General features: G+C 38.9%; 1 protein-coding gene across 1 annotated transcript; it reads left to right on the forward strand.

The window, feature by feature from the left end:
- Nucleotides 1-22,692, forward strand: LOC139129931 (coagulation factor X-activating enzyme heavy chain-like). Its single transcript, XM_070695624.1, has 22 exons — nt 1-145; nt 1,958-2,025; nt 4,434-4,553; nt 4,834-5,006; nt 6,453-6,591; nt 7,718-7,866; nt 8,655-8,753; nt 9,109-9,248; nt 11,450-11,587; nt 12,323-12,439; nt 12,691-12,855; nt 13,264-13,374; nt 13,796-13,859; nt 14,736-15,030; nt 17,004-17,071; nt 17,771-18,065; nt 19,095-19,165; nt 19,460-19,564; nt 19,985-20,270; nt 20,561-20,631; nt 21,213-21,320; nt 22,518-22,692. The coding sequence occupies exons 3-11, from the start codon at nt 4,538-4,540 to the stop codon at nt 12,788-12,790; spliced, it is 1,071 nt and encodes a 356-aa protein (XP_070551725.1). The 5' UTR covers nt 1-145; nt 1,958-2,025; nt 4,434-4,537; the 3' UTR covers nt 12,791-12,855; nt 13,264-13,374; nt 13,796-13,859; nt 14,736-15,030; nt 17,004-17,071; nt 17,771-18,065; nt 19,095-19,165; nt 19,460-19,564; nt 19,985-20,270; nt 20,561-20,631; nt 21,213-21,320; nt 22,518-22,692.
- The last annotated feature ends 1,714 nt before the right edge of the window (nt 22,693-24,406 follow it).

Raw genomic sequence — 24,406 nt, forward strand, 5'->3', positions numbered from 1 at the left:
GGTCGCTCAGGTACTCGGCTAGATCGCAATGCCGGGGCACCAACGTATTAGGATGACTACTTTCAAGTCTGGACCAGGGTTAACTTTCCTAGGTCTGCTTTTCATTTTCGCCTGCGGAAGTTTCGCTGCAATTGATCATTCACAGGTTAGGCTATTTTTCTTTTCAGTGTTACAAAGTTGCTTCCTGATAATGCGGGGTGTACACCGTATTCGTATATGTATGTTATCCTAATCCAGTTACGAGATTTCTTTCAGGGTACTTCTAACCATGGATGATATGCTTCCATGGTTTAACTAATAAACTGAGTAACTAAGTAAGTAAGTAACTAATTGGCTGATTAGCTAATAAGTAAGTAAGTAACTAACTAACTAACTATTAAACTAACTAACTAACTGACTGACTGACTGACTGACTGACTGACTGACTGACTGACTGACTGACTGACTGACTCAGTAAGTTAATTAACTAATTGACTAACTAACTAATGTTATTATTATAGACTTTATTTCGGACTCATTGTCCATATAATTGCGAAAGAAAATCTGGTGATAATATACACAGTTTGATTAAGTAAAACAAGGAGAAGCTTATTCCATAGTTTTATCGTTTCAGAGTTTAAATAAATGACTATACTAAATAACTAAATAATTAACTAACTAAATAAATAATAACAAACCAACCAACCAACCAACCAACCAAACAACTAACTATGTCGACCAAGGTTTGTAGGATGCTTTATCGAGTCAGGGACAGTAGATAGCACGCCAGACTTCGTTGTCACTCGTGACCTTGGCCAGCTCTTCAGTTGATGCACGTTGAGTATCCACGTCAAGCTATTGTGCATAGTTTTATGGGTCCTTCCGCGTGTGTCCATGGGTTGGTTTCAATAAGATGACCGCGTCTGCAGGCGATTCGGATGTCTGTGGCAATGACCTGCAAGCATGTCTGGCCCGGATCTCATTGTCATATTCATGTAGCTCTAACTGTATGTAACACGGCCTTCCCAGCTGATGTTCAGTGCAGCTAACATCACTTTGTGTAACAGCCATGAGAGATAAGGAAAGGACCTTTGTAAGGGCCCGAATTTCACATCCACGACAGAGAATATGCTCAACGGTTTGCTGGTGTACACAATGTTGAGCTTGTTAATCCGACCTGCACATGTGTTAACTGCATTGTTATTGTTGACAAGGTGAATTCTGGGTCCGGACTAGAATTCGAATGCAAACAATAATAGTGTTTTTACAGATATATACGCCACGTTGACAAGCTAAATAGTTCGTATTTCAACATGATGTACATGGAGTAGAACAGAACTTGCAATTGACATACCGATCACAAAATAGTATAAAATCATCAAAGGCTACAGCCCACTAACCTTTCAATTACGAATTTTGTGGGACGTCCATCGGGCGCTTTATATTTTTTTCAGTACGCTGAACACAGAAACCCTCGATTCAGAAGCAGATACCGCTAAGCACAAAACAGAACAGTTGACACCAAAATTTATCACTTCTAATGCATTTCAGATATCACTTTTGTATTGCATTGGTGCAGTCCGTAACGGTATTCCTAGTGTGACAAAATGAGCGAAAAAGAACGAGATATTTTTTCACAATATAAATAACTTACACATGTATAAACCTACATGTAGACGTTGAAATCAAAACTGGAAAAATTGCCAAAATATCAGAATGTAAAATATCCAAACAACTAATCCTGATTTAAGAGTGTCCGCATTCGTTGACAGTGAACACTGGCGAGAAATGTAAAATTAATTCTAATCAATATATTCATGATTCTCTATATACATCCCATTAAATCTTTCAATAGGTATAATCTTAACATTTGAATGGGATAAATATATTTAGATTGTATCAAAGTTTTCAAAAGACACTCGTAGAATCCCTATTATCTTTCTTCTCAAATATTTTCCATCCGTCGCTTTGTTTACAGCCGGATAAAGAAGAAATAATCTCAAGAATTAGACGTAACTCTGGATCACGTGCCAAACGGTCAAGCGGGTAAGTAAAGCATAACATTCCATGCCAGAAGGCGGTATACGTGGCCGAAATTATAATCACACCATCGATAAAGACGCATAGATCATTTTTGCGATTCAAAACGATTCCCTTCTTCCTTTTCGGTTCTTTCAGAGTGCGTGTGATCACGCTTAATTTGTTGTCATACGTAAACTTAGCTCATTAACATTCTTAAATGTAGGACTCTAAAGTTCTTTCTTGAAAAGTTGTATGATATATATATATATATATATATATATATATATATATATATATATATATATATATATATAGTTATATAGTTATAATAGTTATATATAGTTATATAGTTATATATATTTATATAGTTATATATATATATATATATATATATATATATTATTATTATTATTAATTCTTTATTTCGGACAATGAGCATGTCCATATATATAAATGGTTACAGGATTGGCAAAAAGAATGATACAAAAAAGGTTACATCAAGAAATATTCATTTATGGGTTAGACCATAAAGACATATTTCTGAACACAGATTAGAAGACTGAATTTATCCATCTTTTCCTCAAGTCAGAAGTGAAGTACACAACATCATACACCTTACGTATAATTAGGTTCTCACTCATAGAAACCCTTTTCATCAAACTATTGATTTGCTTTCTAGCAAAGCATCAAAAGTGTCAATCCTATTATATACAAACATAGTACTAGCACTGCTGCGTCTGTCATATCGTAGAAGTATGCGACCAGCATTATTGTAAGCAACTTTCAATTGTTTCAGGGCGCTTTTATTATAGCTGACCCATAAGTTACCACCATACAATTGATAGCAATATGCTTTAAAGAGTTTACATTTAACACTCTGAGAACACATAGAAAATTTTCTCAAAAGCATGTTAGCAGAGATATAAAAAGATCTCCTCTGACGCTCGATATCAGAATTGTCACTGAAGGTATTTGCCAACATATAGCCGAGGTGCTTTTTCTTTTCAACAAATCGCAGTTTAACTCCATTGAGATAAACAGCCGGAATATGTTCCATCATACATCGCTTGAGAATTATACACATACATACAGTTTTCTCTGTATTGAAAACAATATCATGAATATTGCCATAATTGCTACATATATTTAAAAGTATCTGAGTTCCTTTCACTGACGGGCTTATCAGACATATATCATCTGCATACATCAGATGGTTAACAAAAACACCACCGATGTTGCAACCAACCTTAGAATTAATCAATCTATGGCTAAGATAGTTTTAGTTATATAGTTTATATATATATATATATATATATATATATATTATATATATATATAATATAATATATATATATATATATAGATATATATATATATATATATATATATATAAGTTTACAGTTGTCCTTGTTGGAAATCACAGTGCTCGATGTTAAAGCAGAGCGTTATAAATAATAATACAAATTACTTCAATTACAACGTACTTATATCAGTTACTTGAAGGGACAAAGTCGCCCATTTTTCATGAATTTTGTTTGATACGAGATACTACTTATATTGTTTGACATGTTGAAAGATACTGAATGAATGGGTGACCATGCATATATTCAACCCCAGTTTTAGACAAATTAAATGAAACAAGCGCAAAAATGAATTAATGGTCATGACCATTAATTCATTTTCGCGATGGTTTCATGTATCGTGTCTCAAACTGGGGTCGAATATATGCATGGTCACCCATTCATGCAGTATCTTTCAACATGTCAAACAATATCGTATCAAAACAAATTCATGAAAAATGGGCGACTTTGTCCGGTCCCTTTAATACGTTTTCATGCATCCTGCGATCCTCCAAACTTAAGTAACAGTAATTATTTGTACTGAAAGTAATTCATGTTATGTGTACTACTATGTACTCGAAATTTCATAAACTTTAACACCTTCTATACCCGGAGAAGCTCTAAAAATGTAAAAGTTATGATCAGCGTTCGTCGTGCAATTTTTCATTTGAGAAACGCATATTCAAAAATATTGGTGGGCGGAAAAAAACAATTTTGATTTTAACGAAACATATGGCAATGAATCTGAAAGTTTCTCGACAATGAAACTCTCGAGGGTATTTCTTAATCTGCAAAAACTGTTTTCAAAGCTCATCTTCCTCAACCTGGTTTCTTACGGATATCGCAGGGTTGTAAAACTTTTAAAAGAGATTATATTACTTTTCACAGTTTTGTTTTTATTTGCTTATTTTCTGAATCATATGGCGATCCGGCTAGCCCGTTTCCTCTTGTCATTTCGGAGCCGCCAATTCAATAAACTCACATCCGTATTCCAACTTCGTTATTCGCCATTTCACAAAGTAGCCATGCCCGCTGTTGTTCTGGACAAGGAGTCTAATGTATACAACAAACTTCGGCTCTTTTTTTTCGCAGAATTCACATACGACATTATCACTCCAGTTATCCTTGCCATCAACTGGAATGACGAAGTCAGCTCGGTGGAATTGGACGGTCTCGGGGCAACATACTCTGTCACCATGACAAGAAACAGAGGTACGGAAGGAGAAATTTCATGCCAGTCTAGACTTTAACCGTAATTTGTGCTTGCTGATAACATTACTTGACTAAACAATATTCATTACGATGTCAGACATTTTTTTCGTAGAAGTTGGCCAACATTTTATAAAATCTATTTTTTCTGTTTTGTCTGCCGTTTCTGAATGAGTAATCTGTCTACTGGGACTTTCTGATATCAACTTCACGTGAGAAACCATGTTCAAAAACAACTATAATTGGTTTGGTTTTGACGGAATTCAAATCTGATTCCTTATAGAACTTATCCGTCCAAAAGCTGAACTGCTACGCAGACAAGGCACGCAGAACGTGACCGAACGCCTACCGTTCGACTCGCACAAACATTTCATCGGTCACGTGATCAAAAGGGACTTGTCGACGGGCGCGGAGCTGGCGCGCGGAATCGCCGCTTTCACCCAGACAAAAGGACTGGTAAGTACGAGGTCTATGTAAACGCAGAACAACGATTGTAGGTCGGACTTCTTCCTCGTAGAATATATGATAAAATATGGTTTGGGTCAGATTTGTTTTACAAACTGTTAGACAGTGCCAGTGAACATTTTTCCTTTTAAAAATTCGTCGTTGTCGTTTGGGTTGCATGTGAATGCGTTTATTTGGGAAAGTGAGCGGCAGATGGTCATGTTATAGGACAAACGCCCATTTCCTTCATCTACTCGTCGATTAGAAACCGAAAGACGTCAGTCGTGATGGCAAAATTCGTCCGGAATATATTTCCGGCATACACATGGATACGGTGTGCAGTGATGGCTTTTGCGCTCACAGCCAATCAACGGCAGATACCATGCCGATTCGCAAAACGGAAAGTTTCGCATCAGCTCGACACGAGTCCAAATGCCACTTTTTTGGTCGCTGCGACTCTGATGCGAGTGATGCAATAAATACTAGATGACGTAGAAGCAAACACTGGAACGTGCTATTCAACAAATTGATAGACATAGACACTGAAAACAGCGACTCAACGTATTCGTGGGGAAAAGCACCGGAAACTGCGCTCGGTTGGTGGTGCGGCGCAAAACAGCCAAAGTGGTTTATGGAAGTTGTTCATGGCGAGCCGTGAAGTGTGCACTGTGTGATTTGTTGTGTCAAAGTCAACATTACAACCGGAACCAGCTAAAAGAATCCATACATGACGTGTCAAATAATATTTGAACAGGAATATTAAAAAAAAATATAATGTTATAACAACTCTTATCGTTCATCATTGAACGTGTCAAGTTAAATCACATGAGAGAAAGTTGTCTTTCTGAAGTCTTTATACAACCAAAGTAGTATTTCAATGCAATCCGCTGTGTGCATACTTGAATATAATTTTACTTTACTGCGTCACATACATGTAAATGGTAAGCTGCCAACATTTGGTAGATAGTCTTTTACACAAAGGCAGATAAGCGGCGTCGGTTGGTTTATGTCATCAATCCGCTAACCAGTTAATTATTAGGATTCATTTTCTCAAAGAAAAGAAATTGCCAAATATTTACTAGAGCTTTAAATTCAACATGGCCGCCATCCCTGTTTTTAACTCTTTAGGGGAAATCCAATTTTTCGATTTTCACAAAAATAAGTATAAACTTTATTTACTCGACGAGATTCAAAAACGTATGCTGCCACAGAAGCACCCAGCTGACTGTACCATTATTATTTAGGGAATAGAATCCCATCTCATACCCGTCGGTCATCCCTAAAATATAATGGTGCAGCCCGCTAGGTACTTCTGTGGCAGCATACTTGACAAGGTCCCAAAAATGCCGCCCTCCCCGCAAATGGTAGAAACAAAATGCTACTGTAAAAGTTTAGAGGTCAGAACGAATATCTGCCCGCGGGCGCAACCTTCATTAACATTTTGTTGTCGCCATACAGGACGGCTCGCTCTACATTGACGGCAAGGAAATCAAGTTGACGCCATTCAAGGCTGAATCAAGTGTACATGATTTGCATATCATTTACATGGCAGAGGAGGAGAGGGGCGACTTGACCAATGATATGATCAGGATAGAAGGTATGTGGTGAAAAATAAAACAACGCAAGAGTACATTAAGGGGCCAGTAGCTGTAAACTTTTGATGATTTTTTCCCACAATTTTTATTGACTATGTCAAATGCAAGTTATTATTTCACCCCGAAGCATGTTGAAACACTATTTTGCCTGGCAACAATCCCCCTAAATTTGAATTCTTGTCAGGATAAAATTCACTTGTCAACAATAACGATGCCATTTACATACGCTCGGGCGGAGTTGACAAGCTTGGATGCTTTGCATCTAAATATGCTTTTTGGTTCAGTAGAAAACAAACTGTCGCTTACATTGAAACAAAAGTAGTGAAAAAATCATCACGACTTACACGTAATGGTCCTTTAATCAAAGGATATGAATAAAAAAAAATCAAATTTCTTAGTGTACAATAGCAGTTAAGCCTGACATTTTCCCATTTGCTTTTGTTCCTTTCATATATAAGGTAGAACGCGCCTTGGGACAGATATTTGAACTCTCAAACTTTTCCAATTCTTTGCTAATCCACCACTTGTGGGGGTTGATTTTGAAGACCTTGCTAAAAGAAAAACTTTCACCGTCTTTGTTTTTGAAAATCGAACATATTCTATTTCTCGATAGAGTTAACACAGGACTGGCGGCAATTTTGCATTCCAAATATCGGTATATCTTGGGTAATTTGTTTCTCGGGTACCAAAATTTGCACGGTAACCCCAAATTTTATTCTTGATTTTGAAAGAGAATAGTTGAATGATTCCTTGAGGAAAGTTTGAGCAAAAGTTTAAGTCTTTCACTTTCGAAGTATAGTTTTTTGTGTCTTTAACACAGAAAGCCAGCCTCTCTATGACATTTAAAGGGAAGTAGTCGTCACAACTGCGCCTGTGCGAGTTTCTTGTTTACAATAAATGTATTTCGTGTACGATCTCTAGATGCACCTCATCATCATAGCTGCAACATTTAAACTATACGATGTAGATTATGACAGACAAGTTTTCACTTTCATCAATCACCATCGTACGTTGATAACAGTGTTGCCATTGATCTTAGGGGTCCCATACAACCTTTGAGCCCAGTTCCGACAACTATATCACCTTTAACGATACTGTGATATCTTTGTATTCTTATTTCCTTTCAAGCTATTGATACAAGTGCGTTCTCGTCTCGTAAGAAACGAGATCTCGCCATTGCCGAACAAACAGTTGAGCTAATGGTTACCGTGGAACACGACGTCTACGAGGAACTTGGATACGGCGCCGTCGACTACATGCTGTCATGCGTGAATTTTGTGAGTATTCAATTCTATGAAGATGGTTGTGACCTTGACATTCCAAATACAAAGTTCCATCACCTTTTCAGCTTTTGGATATCAACTTCGAGTCGAGACAACATTCAAGTAGTACACGCCTCGGAATTGAAAGACTCGGATTTTTTGCGCCAACACTAAGGGAACATTATTAATTCCCTTTCGAAGGAACAATAAAAACGCTAAACACAAACTAGGGCCGAAGTGCATATTTTGCAATAGAGAGGCCAAACATTTGAAAATCAAAATGGCTGCCATCTCTATGTTAACCCTAATAGGGAAAATTAAATTTTCGATTTTCACAAAAATAAGGCGATGAAAACTGTGTTTTCTCCGTGATCTTCAAAAAGGAGCCATCACAAGTGGTAGACAACAAAGGTATTGTTTGCTCCATCCATACATTCATAGAATCAAAAGCTCGCACCTTGTAACAGATCCAAATACTACAGCAGAATGGCAACGGAGCCACTCTAACTATTTGCATTTCTCACTATTAGTGTCCAACTGAATTTGACATCTCAGCCATAACTTAAGTTGCAGTAAGCTTATTTTGTTCTGACACTGTAGAGAAAGCAAAAAATTCGTTTACAAGTTCAAAGTGTCCAATGCATTCCTACTTTGATTGATACAACTTGAGATATTCTAGTCCCATGGTGACTTGCGCCAAACGAGGCCGTCGTGCTCCGAGAAATTTCAAACAGCGTCGTGCATTAAACACCTTACCTATTTGATTGAAACGTGTTTGTTTACTATTTCTTTCCTAATTTCAGGCCCAAGCCATCTTTATGGACGACAGTCTTCTCGCACACGGAATCAAAATAAAATTCACCGTCGTCAAAATGGTCCTGCTGGAATCAGACGAACTTCTGGTGGGTTGCAATGTATTCAGATTACGATTCAGAGCGCTTTGACAGTGAATACAATGAATATTTAATTTGGATTGGATTCTTGACCTACATATTCTGACAAGTTTCTTATCAAACAAACACCTATAGACAAGTTGATCTGTGTTACGGTGCCATCATAAATTGCAATATGAGTCGCTCTGTATGAAAACCTGTGCAAGAAATCTTCTTTGTAAATCGAGTAATACTAATCAGTGTCTTCTTTTAGCACATACCCCGCACATACCTTTCACACTTGGCCAACGACGACTCCTTCTATAAGTCAGCTCTTGTATCTATCTATCTATCTATCTATCTGTCTTTTTTCCTTTATTTCCAGTCCCTGACAGGTCAGCGTTCTTACGGCGATATCACAGACCTCTTCGCGACTTTTGCGTTCAGCTTTGAACGGCAGCAAACCTGGCGTGACGGCGGCGAGGAAGACTTGAAATACTACGATGTCGCCGTAGTCGTCGGCGGGTGAGTGTGTCACAGCTACTTGTTTAAACTTTTGAGCGCCAAAGTCTATTTTTGTCCTCTTCATAAACTAAACCCCTGTCAATTTTGAAAAAAAAAACTGTAGCCAATAAAATGTGATATCCATTTGGTCTAAAATTATCAAAAATTACAGAAAAATTCACAAAAATTGGTAGAATTTTGAACTAAAATTTTGGCAGGAGAAAATTTCAGCGCTCGAAGGGTTAATCTTGTTTTGTTTTACTTTGCCTTGAACGTTAAACCAAAAGTCTCGAAGCCTTTTATGATATGTATAAGGTATAGGAAGTTTGAAAGCAACACAATACATATCAGTCGGTCAGTAACATACTGTCTGCCAGATGGAATCATAACGAACGAACAAAGACACGGATCCGAATTCGTTGTATGAATCGGAATTGATGCAAAAAACTGGATGCAACGAGATAAAATAAGTACATCGTCCATCGACACATCAGGGAAAATGGTTTGAATTGTAATTTCAGGACTGAAATTCTAGATCCTTCGAGCATAAAATGTCAATTTAACAACTGAAAACTATGTTTAATAACAAAAAAAAACGTGCGGCATTGAATAAGAAATCTTGTGAAATAGTAAAAACAGCTTTAACGCTAACAGTATGAGCAGGCATGTGATTCAAATCGCCGTATGTAGTCTTTAATCGTCAATACGTTATTCAAACATTCACACAATGAGTTATTCAATACTTGAAATGCACAAATTCAGCTGTTACATTACTTTTTGCAAACGGAGAAGAAAAATGACGATGATTAAATCGCAAAATGAAGGCGAGCAATGTAGTATCGAGGTCCTCGTTTGCATCGGCACTTCGATGGGCAATTGGGAATGCGATCATCGCCTGCCAGCCCCCTGAGGGTAGCTGGGGACTTCGCTGCGATATATTATTGCACGTTCAAACAATCTCTATCATTTACGGCGGGTGGCCACCGTGGCCAATTTTCCGCAGTTCAATGGTCATTTTGTTTTGATTGATAGAGAGACATACAAAGCCGTTGCAACTTGTGAAAAGATCAACACTGAAATTGGGTTCACTGAATGAACGATCACAGATTCTTCAGATAACATTCACCGTCACAAAACACTTTGATTCTTGTAGTAAAACTCTACTCCTTGCATTTTTCTCATGTTCAAGTAATCGAATAAACTCTGAACTTGTTTTACTTTAAATAAAACAAGTTCAGAGTTTATTCTATCATAGCTGTATGAAATTCCAAGCCAATGTGTACGTGTATTGACAATTATAAAGCTGACATTAGTTGTAGAATTACTTATTCTAGTCTTGTGCGCATATTTTAACTAACATGCTCCATTGATCGTAAGTTACACTTAAAGGTATAATGCGCCTCGGAGCTAGTAATTTCTTCTTTTTTGTGAAAATCGAAAATAGTTCTTCCCTAGTGTAGAATTAAAGGCCCAATAGCTGTATCTTTTTAGTATTATTTTTGTGATTTTATTTTATTTCCAAACTAAACCAAGTTCGTTGGAATATGCTCATTGAGGGGTGTTTATACAAGTATAATAAATTGTTCACTGGGACTGCATGTGCAATTTTGAGCAAGATAAATAATAAACGTTTGCCCAAACATAAAATGGCGCCCTCAGGCAAATAAAGCAAAAACACTGCACGTCGTGCATATATGCATTGGAATCTTCACAGAAACAACAGAGTAGTCCAATATAACGCATAGTACTGAATGTTTTCCACTGGGACATCATATGCTTTGTTTTCTTTGTAATAATACCAGTTTTTAAAAATGGCGGGAAATCAAAATAACGGTTAAAATTTAAATTTACCTGTCCAATTTTTCAGTAGTAAAAGACTATATCCTTCAAATTTGTAGAATTTAAAGAAAACCAGAGAAAATAGAAAGCCTTTTTTCAGGTCAACAAATTTCAAGAGTTACAGCTACAGAGGCTTTAACAAGGATACAGCGGCCATTTTGAATTTCCAATTTGTGCGGTGTCCTTCCTTGACTTTCATTATGAATTATAAAAGAAATGATAGGAGGTCTTCTTGAGGAACGTTTACTATTAAGGAATTGTTATTTTCTGTTCCAAGGCGTATATTACCGTAACACCTGTACGACTGTTTTGAATTATAAGCTGTACCATTGATCCTGAACAATCAATATTCATACAAACGTCCGTTTCTTTTTTACCACCAGGACTTCCGTTTTCGACAACGGAAATGACGTCGGTCTGTCCTCGTTCCAGGGATGCGATGTCAACAACCACTACATCGCGATCAAATACTACACAAACGACCACACAGCCCGCATTCTTGCCCGTCAACTTGGTCACGTGTAAGTTTTTATGTTTTGTAATGCGCATGTCTGTTCCATCAACGATTACTATTTATCATTCAACTCACTGAAATTAAATATCAATGTCATCTGATGTCTTAAAAATCACACAAGAAAATAAAACTGCAACAGAATTTCGACGGAGTCATGATGCATAAATAAAATAAAATCTTGATGTTGAGCTGGTTGTACCCCATTCATATCAAATTCTATATGCATGTTTAAGGTAGAACGCACCTTGGGGACATATATTCGGACCCTCAAACTTTTACAATTCTTTTCTGATCTACCACTTGTGGGGGTTTATTTTAAAGCTCTTGGTGTAAGAAAACTTTTTAGCGGCTTAGTTTTTTCGAAAATCGAAAATTGTATATTTTCTACATAGAGTTAACACAGGGTTGGCAGCCATTTTGACTTTTAACTGTGGGTTCATCTTTGGTTGTCTGTTTCTCTAGTACCAAAATTTGCTCGGTGACCGCCGATTTTTATTCTTGATTCAGTAAGAGAATGGTTGAAAGATTCCTTAAGGAAAGTTTGAGCAAAAGTTTAAGCATTTCGCTTTCGAGGTATTTACTACCTCAACATAGACTGATCAGTCGTCTGTATAAGTAATTGTTACATTTGGTGATAAGCTGCAAGAAGGAAAACTGCTCCTTGTCAGATTTTGGTTCTGCGCATCAGGCATAGAATTCTTCATGCGTTGAACCGTAATATAGACTTTAAATTTCACTTCAGAGTGGGAATGGACAACGATGAACCGACACAGGAATGCTATGAAGTTGGAATCATGTCCGACGTCAATGTGCTAACATTTACCAGCTGTAACAGATATGATGCAATGGCGTACTTGAGGTCAGTCAACTGTCGTGTGATGAGAGAGAGAGAGAGAGAGAGAGAGAGAGAGAGAGAGAGAGAGAGAGAGAGAGAGAGAGAGAGAGAGAGAGAGAGAGAGAGAGAGAGAGAGAGAGAGAGAGAGAGAGAGAGAGAGAGAGAGAGAAATTGGAAACTGAAGAGCGCGCACACAAGAAGAATGCAGTGAAGTCAAGGAACGGATACACAAGTCCATATTATTATCGAGATACTTCTTGGTGTTCATTCCACAGTTCTCAAGAAGGAGCGTGTTTCTCTGACGTTCCCGACGACACCGTGATATTCGAGGCTCTGAGACCGAAGACGAGCGTCTCGACTACGACTGCTACCTGAGATATGCCGCCAATAGCGGCTACTACAGCGATGAAGTCTGTCCGTGGCGAAAAACCTACCAAACGGTATGGCTTCCTAGTCACGTGATATGTCAATCGGGGAGGGGTGATTATTTTTTTTTCTGTCACGAGTATTGTTTTCCATCATCTGAAAAAATTTCATGTCCATTTATCCACAGTACCTCTATCCAGTGACTCTGATTTATCTATGAATATTAACCATTGATAATTAGTCTTTGTCATCTCATGTACATATTTGAACATTTTGTACAATAGACCGGTCTCGCTTCGGACAATAGCTTCGGTAAATTCCATTGTTTGTGAAGGCCCTCTGGTGGTGTCTGGAAGGGACATACTAGTATGCGGCTGCGCACCACAGTGAAAATACAGATACTCAACTCTGAGGTAGAGTAACCGCGGCAAGACAGATTTCCTGGAGGCTTCTGTTCTGATCAATTTTTTTTTTCTTTTCAGGGTGATTGCAATATTTGGTGCAGCGTGATCGACCAAGAACTGATGATCGACAGTTGTGTCGACGAGGGAGAGATGCCTCTCTTTGCCAATGCCGGGTGTGGTCACAATCGGGTAATTTTTACACTTATCATCAAGTTGTCTGATAACTGAGTGGGTTTTCATTGAAACTTGACAGCTTTGATGACACAAAATACAGGTGAATCTTGTTGAAGGAAACGATGAATAGAAGTGATCGCCACGAAGGAAACATAAAGTAGCGGAAAGAATCGGTTAGCATACAGCATAGGAGATAGACAGACTGAGTACGAAACGACTCTGTTTGAGAGAGAGAGAGAGAGAGAGAGAGAGAGAGGAGAGAGAGAGAGAGAGAGAGAGAGAGAGAGAAGAGAGAGAGAGAGAGAGAGAGAGAGAGAGAGAGAGAGAGAGAGAATTCTCGGCGGATATTATTAATATTAAGGTCCATAAGAGATTTTCAAATTTGTTTTCAAGAACCAAGGAAGCTTACATGATTCAATGTTTATTCTTATGTAAGGTGTGTGACCAAGTTCAAGGATGCGTGTGCCCCGAAGGGGAAATCTGTAACACTGATGGTGACGGTAAGTGGTGACCGCGTACGTGACTACTCGTCAACACTTCATATTATCGCATTCATTGCAGTGCGCAGTTATAGAAGGACAACTGTTATTGCAACGTCATTATACACTCAATTAGACATTTGAAAGGTTTTTCCGTTTATTAGTTATTCTGTGATGTTTAGCTGTGGGTTTGATGATAACGAAGCACGCATGTGCGCGCACGAAGTTGAGTTCTGCGGGCAAGCTCCATGGGCTGATTCTAAATCCTCTCAGACTAATCGAGCTTTTCTATGATATAACGAGGATTTCATTGGAGCAGGTAAAACACCCTTTAAACAAACCATTATAAAAATCGATATTGTAGAATCTTTTAAAATTCAGCGAAAATTATTGGCTGTCGTCAAAATTCCCTTGTAAACCTTTACCAGCTGGCAGTGAAAAGGAAAGCGCAGAATATTGTCAATGATTCTCATCACCCTCTCCATGGTTACTTCCAGAAACTCCCGTCAGGGAGACGTTTTCGGGTTCCTCGTGCAAAGAAAAACCTCTTCAAAAAGTCATTTCTTCCTCAGCAGTTTCAATTTTAAACTCAAACTCGATGTAGTTGTTTTAAACCTCCAGTTGGTCCTTTGTTGTTTCCGTCTATGTTTCAATTTTTGTATCTATGTCGCTACCTTGTGTGTGTTTTTAAGCATTTCAATGTGTAATAGCGTCCCTCTTTATAGAATCTTTTGCTAGATGTACTATTTTAATTTGTATATGATGAGCCTGAAGGCAAATTTCTACATTTTTTGTGGATAATAAAGTAATTGAATTGAATTGAATTGAATTGAATTGAAACGAGGCACACGAGGGCAGACACAGTCTCATAAATGACATCTATCACTTTCAAAACAGGCAAAGCCCTCGATGGCATCGACCACTATCGAGTTGTCACGACGCAAACGTACGAGGGCGCCCAACCCGAATGCGTGGCTTACGGCGGAACCTTGGCAAACATCCGAAACGTGGACATCCAGAACCACCTTGCCAACTTCCTGGACGGCCATCCGGAACACGACAACTTCTACTTCGCCTTGCATCAAAACGAATCGGCTGGCTACATCCTACAGGCCAACGGAGAAATTCCCGAGTACTTCAACTGGGTTACGGGGGAACCGAACGAAATGGGCAACGGCTGTGTCGTCTTGAGGTGAGATACGGTATACTTAGTCTACTCCATCTTGTAAAAGTTAATGTTCTGTTAAAAGATGAGCTTATGAGATTGCATCAGAAAGGTTGTCGAACCATAAAAGTTGTGAAGTAGTTCATGCAGAGAGAGAGAGAGAGAGAGAGAGAGAGAGAGAGAGAGAGCGCTAAAGCTATTAACAGTCCGGGTCAGCTCCAAAATTGGAGCGCTATACCATATATTTCCCCACTCTCATTAGCCAATCAGCGGCCAGCGCGCCATCAGTAAAAATTGTATTTCCTGGCAACCTCCACATGCGTCCTTCGTTACGTACGCCATACTGTGTCGAACTCCCGCGCCGTATTCTGTCATAATGTCGAACAGTTGTGTGGCCACTCTGTCAAAACACAATTTCAAAAGCGCGTACCAATTTTATTCTGGCTAAGACAACCAAACCCCATATATCGCTGTGATTCCTAGACTCTGGCTTGAAGTCCTGCGAAATATAAATCGTGTATCTACACAGATCGTTCAGAATACCCCATTTGTATCGGTGATGGCAGCGATACAAATTCTACCGTATGGGGAACAGCAGTTGTGTGGCCACTCTGTCAACACATTTTCAAAATCGCGTACACCATTTTTAGTCTGCGTTTGACAACTACAAAACAGGTATCGTTTTAAAGCTCTGACATTGCTCTTCTTCCTTGCAAAATGTTATACGCGTACCTACACAAATAACCTTTATAACAGTATTTCTAATAGAGATGACGAACATCCACAAAATGATTCTCGGTACTTGAGCGAAATCGATAAACTGGGGGTAGAAATGAATCGTCAATATTTCGAATATTTGTTCACTAATCGGACTCCTTGTTGGACATGACCTTCTGCAGAACACGTGGATTATGTTGACTGTCGAAATTCGTCGAAATTCACAAGACAGGGGCTTAATAAGCGGCCCAAAACTGCCGATCACACTTGGTGGGTAATTTGTGACCCAGCGTGACCTGTACTTTATTAATGATGTAATCTGGTCGATGATTGGCTGAATGCCGGAATACATTATCATAATGAGTCTCCAATTTTGGAGCTGACCCGGACTGATTAAGATTGCATCCCGAATTGCCACATTGTCTTAAACTAATTTTCCCTACGAGATAAATGGCATTATATTTCGGGACAGGCAGAGAATGTATTTTTTTGTGCAGCTATGCGAATATTTCATGAAAAGCAGAAATAAAGGACAAAAACCCCAAAATGTATCAAATTCCAATACTCAGCTAACTGATGTAAAGATAACGGCAGAAATACAAATCGAATCCGATGTGAGTTAAAGGAAAATAGAAATACTGCGACCCCTTTTGTACATTTCCCTCAGGCTGTCCGTAAATTGGTCGCAAAATATTTGTTGTTTCACTTCACACTGCGGACGACACGCCTGGAATAACATTACTGTAGTGTTTGCTCTATGAAACGATGGTTTTGGTATTTTTTGTCAAAACATTCACGAAATAGTATTTATATTTGATGAAATACATTTACATTGTGACTAGTGGCCCCCACTTGTGACCAACACTTCGTTTTGTGATGTTTTCCTACCTGGAATGCATATATCTAGTTAACTTACAATTGTTAATAGGTATTTGTGTAATCCCAAGTGGAGTCTGCGACTGTGGGTTTATGAATAAAAAAAAAATCCGCTGAAAAGAAACACGCTGTCACTTAGACTGGAAGATCCGTCGATCGAGGGCGAGCGGGAGCGTAGAGAGCGCCCTCGAGCGACGTATCTGGATGTCTGGATGTCACTCTGAAATTTCGCTCTCTTCATCAGTCACATTTAAAGAGTATGACAAACGTTCAGATCCAAGTATACCTAGATCTTACAAGACACATCTCCTCATCATTTATCCTATGTATCGCGATTTAGGTTATTGGGAAGTTATTAATGAACACAAAGCGACGTTTGTTTTTAATGGATTATTAATATTTTTCAGTCGTGAGTACGGTTACAAATGGATTGATTACGGATGCTGGGAAGCCACTGGTTCGGTGTGTGAAATTGGTAAGAGCAATGTACTTGCTGCCATCTACGTTTCCAAAGTCCACAAAACACCAAAATTTGCAGCACGAAATTCTGTATCCGTTTTTTAAGAAATGTACAAGTGCGCACGCGCTTTGCATCAGATCGTTCGCAACTCGCACCTTGAAGGGGCTGTATAGCGTGGTCTGTGCCCTCAAAGTAATCGGCAACATGTAGAAGTGGATTAATATCGATTGACTTGTGACTTGGTCAAAGCATTTCTCACAGAAGGTCTGCAAACGAGAGTTATACCACAGTCCTTCCAACCACGTGTTGGTGGAGGAACTGTGGTTATACGTAGGTCTGAAACCGTCAAAACACACAAACAAACACAATGAAAAATGACTCATGACATGACAGGTGTATTGATCGACTTTAATATGGCTACTGTGAATTCTGTTCTTCTATTAAAAAGCCTCACTCAATGCTCAGAAACATGAATTTTGCAATCCTTGAACACATTTTCAGACCTTCGAATTGACATACCATGATAAATGTCCTCTTATAATAGTTATAAGTTTAAAGTTTTTCCACGCAAGTCTCAGCGTCATGGTTACAGTATTGTCGCCCGGTCTCAAAGTATGAAAATACTCATAGAGTAAGCCAATCAGACATGCGTAAAAAATCAATTTACGTGATATGTAGACTGTAAGTATAAATTGTCCATACGTCTGGCCCCAGGAACAAAGACACCGGTTACCTACTGGCTGCCGCAGCCAACCAGAGCACGTTCAGAAGCAGAGGCCAACTGCCGCTTGTACGGTGGCCGCCTCGCCAAAATAGCAGACCATGGCACCAAGACCGACGTTGAAGATTACTTGAGCGGAGTCCCCGCCGCACAAGCCGCAACCGGGATATACTTCGGCCTGCAGAAGGTGGAGGGCGTCTGGAAGTACGAGGACGGCCATGAACTGCGGCTGTGGAACGACTGGAAATCAGGACAACCTGATGGAAGCTCTTCCTGCTCTGTGCTGAGGTACGTATCCTGCTTACGTTAGCACCCGAAAGTCGAGGGGTCAATGTCAAAATTGTTACTATCCATGCAGTTGTTGACGCATAAACGCTATATATTCAGTCATACACATTTTTTTCATACAGTCTAGAATTCAATTGTTCAGGAATGTTTTACAGCTCTACCTCGCAGGAAATGGCAACGCTTTAGGGATAATGATCTCCTCACATCTTTGCATATTTGAGTGCTGATATTTGTCATAAAGTAGTGTGAACTTCACGCATCGCACGGAGTAAGACGGGAAAACCACTTTTTCTCATCACCTTTCTTACTTAATCACGGCTACATATTACATGACAATGGTTTTGGGGTTGCGTAGTTATCCATGTTCAGCAAAGTCCCCGGCCAATTTGTCGTTTGTCGCCATCAGTAGGAAAATGGTTGCAGAGGTTTTTCGTGTCGCCAAAATCCCAAGAACGGCGAACAAATACAACACCATTCCACCGCCTATATCTTCAGAACTTTCCGTGCTCCATGTTATAAAATCAGGCAGTGTAATGACCAGAATCGAGATCTCAATCTTCCGTCGAGACGAAATATTCGGTAATTTGTTTCATTAGTACCAAAATTTGAATGGTGACTCCTAGTGTTTATTCTTGATTTCGAAAAAAATCTGGCTCAAAGTTCCCTTGTAGAAAGTTTGGGTAAAGAGTTGTGCACTCCCTTAAAGGTATACAGTCACCTGTAATCTAAATATGCCCATATATGGTCAAAGGGGCGTTCTTTTGTATTCAAAATGCCCATGTGAGGGCGTTGTTTTTAAAAAGCGGCCACCCGCTTAAAATCTGTGCCACAGATTTTAAGCGGGTGGCCGCTTTTTATTGGTTAGATTTTATCTTTCCATGGTAACTGTGGCAAAATTGGAACAGGTGAGAGTATACCTTTAACGCGAACGTTTCAATCAGTACAAAAGATGTTACATTATCGGGAAAAATCTTGAAAAGAGATAGCGACTTTAATGTTGCTATAATTATCTATTTTATTTGATTTCAGACCCAGTGATTCGTATCGGTGGGCGACAGAAAACTGCGACGAATCTCAAAGGCTACATCTCTGTGAGTTCGGTAAGTTTGTTAATATTGGGTACGTGTGTAGTTCCCCAGCAGACGACATCATTGCGGTAAAATGAAAGTATAGCTGCGGTATTGAAAATGTTCTCCATTCACCGGCACTGGAATTTCTGTTGTTTTAAGGATAAAAAGAAAATTTAGACACAAACAAATAAACATACATACAAACAAACAAAAAACTTTCACGTATTTAATTAAAATTATCAGTTTTTAATGTTACTGAATAGTCATACGACTCTACCCTTGAAGCATACGTAACTTTAGGCCCTACACATCCTTTTCTCCTAGACTGCATTGAGGGCGCTGCCTGGTGCAAAAATGGCGTCGTGACCGAATCAGATGGGTCATGCTCCTGTGAGTGCAACGCCGGTTGGAAGGGGATATTTTGCATGCGTAAGTCAATTCAGATTATTCAAATCATATAATCATTCAACATCATGAAAACGTTTAATCATCAATAATTTTAAGTGTGGTTCAGATGTCAGATTTGTATGAGACCCAACAGATTAACATATTCAAATTTTTGCATGCGTAGGACTTGATGGACAGCATGGTGCAGACCGTGACAGGATAAAATCGGAACTCTTTCCACACCTTACCAAACATTCATATTTTTTGCTGTATTCTTCATATAAAAGTTCTGTTTAACAACTAAAAGTTCAGTTTAAACAGGAATGAAAACTTTGTTAATCAGGCTGCTCTTGTAAAGTTATTTCGGTTGTTAAATAACAGTGCTCACGTATCAACTTCTTATAATAGAACCGCGCTGGTCAGATTTGCTTGCGAGTAAAATGTCCATTCTTTCACAACCAGAGCCTGAACAACCCCCCACTGTACGATACATGATATCCGACATTGCAACGTGTTCCAGAATGCATCGTATGACTGTAGCGCCCTCGGTGGTAGATTAGCGAAAGCTGCCTACCGCGGCCATGTTCCAGAGCATAGGAGATTTTATGATCGCCAAGGGACAGACGGAAGCGTTGATCGGGTTGCACAAGGAAGGTGATTGGTGGCTTTCGGAAGATGGCACGCAACTTGGCGCATACTCAATGTGGTCGGGAAATAATCCGGGCTCTAATGAATGTGCGAAAATGAGGTACGAAAAACTTCTCAAAAATATTCTCACTCTGTTATCGCTAGAGGGCGGCAAAGACTCGACGTCCGGCATTTCTCCTGCCCGGTAGACAAATGGCCGAGGAAGTTCAGTTTGCATATAACAGCAACTATTATTCCACTATTTAACAAAAGTAATGAAATTCCAACCTGTTTTACTCTTTTGATACGATCTGACCGTATTCTCGGAATGTACGATGTGTATTAAAAAACATGTGGCTTTGTAAATTCGACAAAAATCTGACAGATCGTCAATTGTTTTATTCATATCAGCTATGGAACTGATTGGATGTGGCTAGGTGCAGACTGTGATGACGACATTGCAAAGTTCGTCTGTGAATTTGGTAAGTGAGCTTTCAGTACTTTTAGTGCGAAAGTTATCATGGGATACACGCTCTTTATAAAACGTCCAACGTTGTTCGAAAGAAGGAAGTTTGTCATTTGGAATTAAAATAAGTATTTCTGGAAAATAGAGATGTACCTGTCCAAATAGAAACCAATGTTGTTTTGCCGAATCGGAGTTGTGTTTTGTACGCAAGAAACATCCCCTGCATAATTTTGAAGTGTGACTTTGAAGGCTGCTCGCCAATGGCGTCCTCCGACAAAATGTAATTGCGTCGGTTCAAGTCAAGAGTCGGGTAGCCTGATTTGAGAGCTGTGCCCCTGGTACCAAACTTTCGTCTGTCACATTAGAGCTAAGGTTTCCGTTGTAAATATAAGAATCAAAATAATACGAAACCAGTCTCTTAAAGTTGGATCGTCATTAAAAGGTTTTGCTCAATGAAAAATTGTTTGAATGCGTTTAAAGGCCACTGTACTTCACAACTTGAAAAAACTCACCCATCCAAAACTCATCAGAATTACCAGATAAAATTATGCGTGTTGTATCAGAGAACTTACTATTAAAAATATGCGACATCGGCAGATTGTACTACCGACACTTCTTGGTGTGTCAACGGTGACGTCATCATGGATCCCGAGGAAGGATGTTTTTGCCAGTGTTACTACACCTGGACCGGGGAATTCTGTTCAGGTATTTCAGTCAGATATTTGAATTTATTATTCATAACTTATGAATGCATATAATTTATTAATGTATCATTCACAATTGTAATATAAACATATTTTATATTTGTTTTACACTGTTTAGATTAAAGATGTCTATAGTCAGCATTTTAACGTTGAAGTTCTTTCATCTTCCGACTCTCATCTCCCGAAATGTTCTCCTGCCAAACATTGTCATGATTACTCTTTTAACTATATTGATCCTCTTTTTTCACTGTCGTACGTCTTCTTCTTACTCGTTCATCCCAAAACATTCTCATCGTCCAGTGCTTCTCGACTTCAGGAAAGATGGTATCGAATATGTAATCGTCACAATGATGGTTAGATTCATTGACGACGGCGACAAAGGTGACGATGAAATTGTTGTCGTAGTAGACAGCTATGCTATGGTACTCTCCAACAGTACTTTCAATCCTATGAATCCTAGAAATCAGATCTCCTACTATATTGCAACATATTAATACACACAAACACAAACATAATTACATAATACATAGATACATACACAGATACATAGATACATACATACATACATACATACACAGATACATAGATAGATACCCACATACATACATACCTACCTACCTACCTACCTACATGTACCTACCTACCTACCTAAATACATACATGCATGCATGCATGCATACATACATACATACATACATACATACATACATACATACATACATACATACATACATACATACATACATACATACATACATACATACATACATACATACATACATACATACATACATACATACATACATACATACATACATACATACATACATACATACATACATACATACATACATACATACATACATACATGCATACATGCATGCATGCATGCATACATACATACATACATACATACATACATACATACATACATACATACATACATACATACATACATACATACATACATACACACATACGTTTCATGCATCTGGCTTTCGTCAGACTGACAATTGGTAGATGCGTAACGTTCCATGCATTTCTCAAACACAAGCACGTGATAAACTATGTAAACGAAGTTCAAAACCCGCAAGAAACTATTCCGTTTTACCATCTTTGCCATGTAATCTGTTCACTAAAATGTCGATGACTCATTTCATTTAAAAATCCGACCGTCTCTACATCTCATGGGCAACAGAGCGTCGCGACATCTTGTACTGGTTGAACCCCGTGCCCGTGGAAAACTTTGACGACGCGGTGAGCAAGTGCGCCTCCAGGTACGGTAGACTGGCCCCGGTTCCGAACGCGGCTGCGCAGAGCGCCATCGGCCTCTTACTGGACAACCTGACACTGAGCGACGAGAAGGGGTGTACTTCGACATGCACAAGGTCAACGGCACCTGGATCAACGCCGACGGGGAGCAGGTGTTCGAGAATTGGATGTTCTCCGTCCAGGACGAACACGACTGTGCAACGCTGAAGTGAGTTTTACGCGACAGCGATGCCATACACTGTACTTTTCGTTACAATATGAACTACACAGATAATAAATGGGGCTGGGGGTGTTGGTTATAAAATATTGGAGCAGTGTAGTTCTCTCAAAATTATTTCAATGAAATCCACAAAATTGTGTGACAGAGTTTGAACATAGAAACTTAGATTACGAGATTCAATGATACTACCGCCCACAAAGCGGCCGCAATTGCACTGGCAGAACAGATCAAAGTTTATCCATTTTATTGATTCAACTTAGTAGTATACATAATTTTCATCACCCCCTTTTTTGGTATTTCTTATTTGGTCCTTCTTTAGGAATTACCAAATCTTTTAATATTTTTGCAACAATCTTTCCGAAAGTGTGATAGCATTTTGAAAGTTAACCTTTTGGATAGCAAATCGATGTAGTGTTTCTTTTGTCTTCACTGCCTTGATGATCTTGTGACTTCGTACTTTTTGTCTCCAGCGACTCCTTGAGCAAAGGGACGACTTTTGATGCTCGGACCCATTTTTGTCTTTACAGAAACAAAGACAAATACCGCTGAGTCGTTACGGAAACTTTTGAAAAATATCAACTTTGCATAACCCGCGCCACTAGCTGGCAACGGCCATACGTAGGTTTCTCATGTACGCACTGCCTCGAAAGTAAAGTTAGCCTATGCACGAAAAATGTGTCAAGTTGATCATTTTTCATCATATTTGTGCATCTGTTTAACGCCCTTTTTATTTTTTGTAGCAAAGACAAGGAATACTCTTGGCAACCAGGTGTTTGCACCTGGGGAAACGGACGGCTCAGCGTCTGCGAATTCGGTGAGAAATTTTAAAGCATTTCTTCAACTAATGAACGATAACGTAGGTTATAGATAAATTAACAAACCTGTGCACAAATAATGTCTATGGAGAAGTATTAAGTTTTAAGGAGATGCGAAATTTGTGATCAAACAAAAAATATGCCTGCTGCAGAAATTGATGTACTAATTAGACTTAATGACGTCAAGATCATTTGGTCGCAAGCTTCAGATTAATCGATCTTTCCTTGCACGTTGTATACTAAGTTTAAACAGTACCCAAAGCACCTTTTATCGACACATTCACAAGATTTCAAATGTGGTTTTTAGACTGTACAGATCACGTCTGGTGTCAGCACGGTGCCGTGGTCGACCAAGATGGTACGTGCTTCTGTGCTTGCGATGAATTCTGGAATGGCACATTCTGTGAAGGTTAGTCGTAAATAACCGTGGTTACGGTGTTACTATAGCAACAGCTGATTACCGAATTACCTACCATAAAGGTAGTACACGCCTCGGCGCCAGATATGCAGGCTTTAAACGTTTGACAATATTTTTTGGTCCCCACTTGTTGGGCTCATTATAAAGCTCATGGGACAAGTAAAATGTATATAGTCAATTTTTTGTCAAAATGAAAAAAAAAATCCTCCATCGAGTTAACACAGAGATAGCGTCCATTTTGAAGTTCGGAAAATATCGCGCAATTTTTTCTCGAATACGATGTTTTGCGCGCTGGCCAATCATTTCATTCTTGATTTCTAAAGGGAATGATTTTAAGTTTCCTTGAGGAAAGTTTGAGTAAG

Source organism: Ptychodera flava, chromosome 3 (assembly GCF_041260155.1).
Source record: "Ptychodera flava strain L36383 chromosome 3, AS_Pfla_20210202, whole genome shotgun sequence".
Classification (NCBI taxonomy): domain Eukaryota; kingdom Metazoa; phylum Hemichordata; class Enteropneusta; family Ptychoderidae; genus Ptychodera; species Ptychodera flava.

Coding starts and splice junctions, on each gene's coding strand:
- LOC139129931 (XM_070695624.1), top strand. Junction 11,588..12,322: donor GCCCGTCAACTTGGTCACGT/GTAAGTTTTTAT, acceptor ATTTCACTTCAG/AGTGGGAATGGACAACGATG. Junction 12,440..12,690: donor GATGCAATGGCGTACTTGAG/GTCAGTCAACTG, acceptor TTCATTCCACAG/TTCTCAAGAAGGAGCGTGTT.